Source organism: Penaeus vannamei, chromosome 2 (assembly GCF_042767895.1).
Source record: "Penaeus vannamei isolate JL-2024 chromosome 2, ASM4276789v1, whole genome shotgun sequence".
Classification (NCBI taxonomy): Eukaryota; Metazoa; Arthropoda; class Malacostraca; order Decapoda; family Penaeidae; genus Penaeus; species Penaeus vannamei.
This window is the reverse complement of record NC_091550.1, coordinates 15,061,161-15,068,660: the sequence shown is the minus strand read 5'-3', so window position 1 is coordinate 15,068,660 and position 7,500 is coordinate 15,061,161. Positions and strand designations below refer to the sequence as shown.

Here is a 7,500-nt window from a genome sequence, read left to right as displayed (position 1 = left end):
TATTTATTCATTATTTTCCCTTTAAACCGGACACACCTCACAAATTATAAGTTCGAATCATAGAATCAGCAATATCATTATCATCATCCGGCTTTGAACTGCATCACAGAATAAAACAAAGGTCAGTTATTTACATTATTCTCACCATTCATACGCACATATAAAGTATTGTTTCACATTAAATAGTACCATTCACTGTTTCTTTTTCTTTGTGTTTTTGTAACAATGGTGTATATAGGTAGAAAACTTCAACGGCTGTGTACATATATACAGGTATGAAAATTGCAAGAGTTGTATGTTCTCAGAGGTCTATGTACAGGAGTAAATATATATATAATATATCTCTTTATTCTATTTTCCCTTTAGGCCGTCCCATCCCAACGACATCCCGTACCTGACCCGCAGCCCTCGATCTAGGGTCACGTGACCTACACCGTGGTCTCGTAGTCCACGCACACGACATCGTCAGAATGGGCGTCCTGTCACCAGGGGTCCTTGTCGGGCGGGATGAGGAAGTCCTGCGTGGTGCTCTTCAGGCCGTGGCTGTTGTTGGCCACCATGGACGCCTCGGCCTCCTTCTGGGCGCGCGTGCGCTTGCGGTGCACCACCACAGCCGCTAGCAGCGCCACCAGCGAGATGAAGAGGACGGCGGCGGCGCCCAGGTACACCCACGGGAGGGCGGCCAGAAGCCCGCAAGCGGCTGCTCCCTCGTCCATACCGGAGGGGCAATGCACGGAGCCGTCGCACCACAGTTCCGCCGGGAGGCATGCCTGGATCTCCGGGCACCGATGGGGGCACAGGTCAACGCCGACGGGCGAGAGGGGCGCCGTCTGCATGGGCCGCCACACGCCCACCCACGTCAGCATGAACCTGCCGGTCAGGTTACCCACGTACTCCACGACGAGGTCGCGCGACTCCTGCTGGCGGTGGCGCTGGCGGTGGCGGCCGCGCTTCTTGAGCTCCTGCTGCTGCTGGTGGAAGAAGTAGTTGCTCTGGCCGATGTTCATCCTGGAGACGTTCCACACGCGCCCCGCCTCCAGCTCCGCCTTGGCCTCCTGCTCCGGCCCGCGCCACCCGTTGCTGAACACGTGCGTGAAGCCGCCCTCCTCCGTCGGGCAGATGGAGGCGATGGGCGCGAGGTCGCCCACGGCGAACACGTTGATGCGGGCGTCGGCGTTGCAGTTGGTCTCCGACGCCCCGAAACCGCGCGTCCGCAGGAACAGGAAGGAGCCGTCGGCGGCCGTGACGAGGCGGGGCAGCGAGAGGCATTTGTTCCCGCGGGCGGCGCCCACCGTGAAGTTGCCATAGCGGCCCGCCAGGCGCCGGTTCCCGCGAACGCACGACGGGTGGGAGGCCTCGTCGGGCGCCGGCAGCATCGAGTACTCGCCCTCAAGGAAGAAGTCGTTGTAGTCGCTCGAGGGCGTCATGACCGGCACGCTGAAGATCACCCTCAGCTGGCTGGTGTACGAGACCAGCGTGAACGGCTGAGAGTGCGACACGTTGCACAGGCACGCCCGCGGCAGCTGCACGCCGTGCCAGGGCTCCTCCATGATCCAGATGGCCGGCTTGTCCTCGCCGCCGTCATGCGAGCACTCGTGCCTGTGGGACGAGTGCTTGTACACCGTGGAGCAGGCGGAGCCCATGCGAGAGCGCAGGATGCGGAGCGAAATGCGCTGGTCCGGCCGCGCCTCGAACGTGTAGACGCAGCGCAGCTTCCTGGCGCCGCCGCGGCCGAAGAGGAAGACGTCCCTGGGCGAGGCGAAGAGGCGGTCGGGCTGCATGGGGAAGGTGCGGTCGCACGGCCCGCCGCCCGGGGTCTGCACGCCCCACTGCCGCTTGTCCACGAACTCGTATCGCGCCAGGAAGTCCACGTGGGCGGGGGCGGTCCCTGCCGCGTAGTGCAGCGAGAGCGTGAGGGCGGGCAAGGACGACACGTAGCTCTCGCCGGGGAGGCAGGGCGCCGCGTGCGGGCCCGGCGCGTGCACGCCGCTGCACACTCGCGGGAGGCGCTCCGGCCGGCAGAACTGGCCCATGAGCGACACCGAGGAAAAGGAGGAGGAGGAGGTGCTGTTCTCGGCGGAGGCGTTCAGGGAGCTATTTGTGACCGGTTCCTCCGCCAGCGCGAAGGCCGACTCCAGGAAGGGCGTGCGCGTGTCGCCGTCGTGGATGGTGAGCGTGTTGGAGCAGTGCGCGGGCGGCGGCATCTCGGGGTGGTTGACGTGGCGGTAGTGCAGGAAGTAGAGCCACACGACCTCCGTGCTCCCCGCCAGCAACCGCCACGTGCACGTCGTGTTGGGGAGAAGCGAGTGCTTCGGAGACTGCACGTACCCGCTGCGCTGGCCACGGCTGCTCACCATGTAGTCGCAGGTCGAGCCCTCGCGGATGTAGGCCGTCGACTCGCGGTCCACGAACTCGACCTCGACGTCCAGCTCGAAGCCGAATATTCTCCGCCGCGGCGAGTCCTGGAACGGGAAGTCGAAGGGCGACGCGTGGAAGAGCAGCAACAGGTCTGACCCGCTGGAGGTGATGCCGCTGAGCGGGGCGCCGCCCTTGCACAGCGTGGCCAGCACGGGCGCCCTGGTCGTGTTGCCGTCGAACGCTACTAGGTAGTCGTGGAGGACGTGGCACCCCGAGCCCACCTGCAGCTTCCTCTCCCGCGTGAGGTGCGGGGCGTTGCGGTCCTTGATGTAGATGAGGTGCGGGTTCCGCTGCCGCACGCGGATCAGCGCCACTTTCCCCTCGGGCTCCCGCGTCTGCCGGATGTGGTAGTAGCAGGTCAGGTTCCGCGGGTACATGCCGGGGAAGTTGGGCGACTGCACCTTGCAGTTCTTCTTGTCGCAGTTCTCGAAGTACTTGTCGCAGAAGGAATTGGGCACGTCCTCCCCGCGGTAGCTGGGGCTGTAGGGCGCCCCGTACCGCAGCACCGCCCTCTCCCTCTTCAGGAACCGGTAGGACATCCCCAGCATCACCGTATCCCGGGGAGAGAACGCCCCAGGGTTATTCCTCCCCCCGTCGTCGGTGACATTGAACACCCTGAGCATGACGGTGATCGCCGACGTCTCCGAGTAGAAGACGTTGTGGCCCCAAGACGTCCCGCACCAGTAGCCGGCGTTGAGGGGCCGACTCAGCTCCTCGATCTGCATGTAGCCGTCGGGGCAGCCGTTGTCCGTGTGGGAGGTGAACCTGCGGGGGAAGGAGAGCGGCTGAGTCCTGGAGGAGAGGGAGTTGGAGGGGGGGGGGGAGATGCGACTTTGTTTCCTTTGGTTTGCTAGTTTTGTTTGACTTCGGGATAAATCAATTCATTTGGAAGACTTTTTAAGAGATACTGGTGAATTATGAAGTTCAAGGGATTAATAGTCAACTGTATTTTGACGTTTTCTTTTTTTAACAAAATATTCATTCATGACTTTGATATTATATATTTGATTGAGTGCTTATCATGTCTTGTCGCCAACATAGTTGTCAATATCATTAAACTTCTCAATTTCGCATTTTTTCTTTCTACAAAATAACAATAAAGAATTTATTGGCAGACCAAAAATAATAGTGATTTAAACAACAGTGGGAAAATCAGAATAGAAATAGCTATGGTAAAAAAAAAGGAAGAGTCAGGAAATGAATAGAAAAAAAGAATCGACCAACCCAAACGGACGACCGAAAATACTACGAGAAAAACAAGTAAAAAAATACACAAGAAAACAGAAAAATACCTGCAAACACCACCATTTTCTAAAGCAATAATGTAACCCTCCTGTCTGACTTCCCCTAGCCCGTGAATGCGCTTACAAAAACGGCATGCGGATTCACAAACACTTTCATACGCGAACGAAGCGCGTAATCCATCCGTTGACCGTGTAAATCCCACGGTCATTGCGCTGGGTAAATGGATGGTGAATAGGGGAGAGAGAGGGGGAGAGGAAGAGAGAGAGAGAGAGAGAGAGAGAGAGGGAGAGAGGGAGAGAGAGAGAGAGGGAGAGAGGGAGAGAGAGAGAGAGAGAGGGAGAAAGAGAGAGAGAGAGAGAGAGAGAAGGAGACGAATAGAAAGGGAGAGAGAAAGGGAAAGGAATAGAGAGGAGAGAGAGGGAGAGAGAGAAGGGAGAGGGAGACAGAGAGAGAGAGAGAGCGAGAGAGAGAGAGAGAGAGAGAGAGAGAGAGAGAGAGAGAATAAGGGAGGGAAAGACAGAAGGGGGGGAGTAATGAAGGAGTGGTAGGTGTAGGATGTAGGAAAGGCAGAAGGGAGTCGGAGGAAGGTATAGGGAATTAGCGAAACTAAGGAAGAGAAAGATATATAAAGAAAGGGGAAGTGCAGGAGAAAGAGAAAGAGAAACAGAGATAGAGACGAGGGGGGGGGGGGGGGGGAAAAAAAAGACAAACAGACCGACCGGAAAATAAGTAAACATATAATTTACTAATAGACAAGTACACACACAAGTATAAACAAGCAATACGCATGCACACACACACACACACACACATACACGCACACAGAGAGAGAGAGAGAGAGAGAGAGAGAGAGAGAGAGAGAGAGAGATTCATAACATCCATGTTGACACGAAGGAATATATTCCTTTAGAATTCCTGAAGCCCGAGATTAGATAATTAAACGCTGTAATTACAAGTGTGATGCGACTAACATTTGCTGTAATTTGGTATATTGAGATAGACTTTTTCTGTGTAAGCAATAGATAATATAGGTGCATTTATATATTATTTGGTGTAATTTGGTATTTTTAGATAGACTTCTTTATGTAAGCAATGTGTAATATGGGTGTATTTATATCTTACTGAAGATAATGTATAATCTGTTAATATATATGTATTAATTAGTGTATCAACCTACAGTATTGGCAATGTTTCCACCTAGGATGGTGGGATTTCCTGGTACAAAAGGTTGAATGTTTGTTAATAAAGAGTGCTATGTACTTCTCTCTCGTCGCCCTGTGCGTGTGTTAGTTTATGACTTGACCTTTTTTTGAGGGGGGGAGGGGTGAACGTGTCAGAGTGTGCAATCTGTCTAAACTTTTTTTATATATATTACTTCATTTCATGTTTTATTGGGAATTACCAAGTTATAGATGGATGGATAGATAGAAGAAAAAGAATAAGCAAGTAAATATGGAATGGTGGATATATAGAAAGATACATAGGTAGACAGGGAAGGTACACACACACACACGCACACACACACACACACACACACACACACACACACACACACACACACACACACACACACACACACACAGACACACATATATATGCATACATACATACATATATATATATATATATATATATATATATATATATATATATATATATATATATATATATATATATATATATGTATATATATATATATATATATATATATATATATATATATATATATATATATACATATATATATATATATATATATATATATATATATATATATATATATATATATATATATATATATATATATATATATATATATATATATATATATATATATATGTATATATATATATATATATATATGTAATGAATACTCGTAGCTAAAGATATTTATTGAAAATGATAAAGGAAATTTTGTTTATTATTTATTAATACAAAACTCAAAAAACAAGAAATGAGCAAAAAATAAGACGAAGCAAGAAGAAGGACGAAGGAGACTTAAACACTTAGCGACAAGACTTAGAGGAATATGATTCCAAAGGCTGAAGTGAGTCCAGGACAAACGACTCCCTGGGAACGTCTCAGGATAAGGAATTCATTGAGACTCTGGAAGGAATCCTTTTTTTTCTGTTTGTTTAAAGATGTGGCTCTCTTTCTTCTGCTTATTACTTCTCGCTCTCTCTTTCTCTGTCTCTTTCTCTCTCTCTCTCTCCCTCTCCCTCTTTCACTCTCTTTCTCTCTATTTCTCTGTCTGTCTCTCTCTCTCTCTCTCTTTACTTTATTCTCCCTCGCTGTGTTTCCCTCTACCTCTCTATATCCTTCTTCCGCTCTCTCGATTTCCATCTCCCTCCCTCTCTATTTTTTCCTCTCTCTCTCTGCTCTCTCTCTCTCTCTCTCTTATTCTCTCTCTCTCTCTCTCTCTCTCTCTCTCTCTCTCTCTCTCTCTCTCTCTCTCTCTCTCTCTCTCTCTCTATTCTTCCTTCTGACCTCTTTATATATGTTTTCCCCTTTCCAATATCGATTTTATCTCCTCTTTTTATATGTCTTCTATCTCCTTCTCCCTCCTCCCCTTCTCATACCCCTTCTATCTCCACCTCCTTCCTCTTCCTCTTCCTACACCCATCCCCACAGTCCCTCCCACCCCCTCCCCACCTCTTCCCTTTTTTCTTCTCCACCCTCCACCCTCATTGTGCTCTTCCCACCCCTATACAGACTCCTCTAGGCCGATCCCCTTTCTCCCCCCACCCCTCCTCCTCAACGCCCTTCCAATTGTGTCCCTCCACCCCCATTGCCACTTCGTCCTCCCCTCCCCCACACCTTCCCCCCCCCCTTTTTCCCCCTACCCTTACCCAATCCTGCCCTCACTTTGTCTTCCCCACCCCTACTCTCCTCCCCACCATCCCCTCCCCCCCCCTACCCCGCCCTCACTTCGTCCTCCATACCCCCCACCTCCCCCACCCTCACCCCAACCGCCCATCCCGCCCCGCCCTCACCCCAACCGCCCATCCCGCCCCCGCCCCCACCACGCCCACCCACAGCGGCGAGACATGAGATCCCTTTGGAAGAGCCAAACCGTTGTGCTTCCCCATAATAATGATGCTAAGGTCATGGTTTCCCTCTTGTCTTAGATCTCTGCTGGGATGCTTTTTTCTTTCTTTCTTTCTTTCTTTCTTTCTTTCCTTCTCACACGTTCTTTCTTTTCTTTTCTTTTTCTCTCTTTCTATCTATCTATCTATCTATCTTTCTCTATCTATCTATCTATCTATCTACCTCTCTCTCTCTCTCTCTCTCTCTCTCTCTCTCTCTTTCTATATTTCTTTCTCTCTCTCTCTCTCTCTCTCTCTCTCTCTCTCTCTCTCTCTCTCTCTCTCTCTCTCTCTCTCTCTCTCTCTCTCTCTCTCTCTCTCTCTCTCTCTCTCTCTCTCTCTCTCTCTCCCTCTCTCCCTCTCTCTCATTCTCTCCCTCTCTCGTATTCTCTCACATTCGCTTTTCTCTTCTCTTCTCGTCTCGTGATTGTCACTCTAAGGTGGATTATTTTAGTCTACATTTGATTCCTTCTCTGATTTCTTTGTATTAACACATATGTACACACACACACACACACACACACACACACATACACACACACACACACACACACACACACACACTCACACACACACACACACACACACACACACACACACACACACACACACACACACACCACCACCACCACCACCACCAACGCCACCACCACCACCAAAATCCACCACCCAAAATAACAATAAAAATCCAGAGATGCCAACCACCACATACAACAACGATACAAAAGCAACAATAACAACAACAACAGCA

The 7,500-nt window shown here is 50.5% G+C and overlaps 1 protein-coding gene across 1 annotated transcript in view; it reads right to left on the bottom strand.

Moving 5' to 3' along the window:
- Positions 1-7,500, bottom strand: part of LOC113811446 (uncharacterized) — a 152,067-nt gene that overhangs the window by 459 nt on the left and 144,108 nt on the right. Inside the window, exon 4 of the mRNA XM_070130571.1 lies at positions 1-3,183. This exon is cut by the window's left edge and continues 459 nt beyond it. Within this exon, the coding sequence (XP_069986672.1) occupies positions 483-3,183 (2,701 nt within the window). The 3' untranslated portion in view covers positions 1-482. The remainder of the gene's footprint in view (positions 3,184-7,500) is intronic.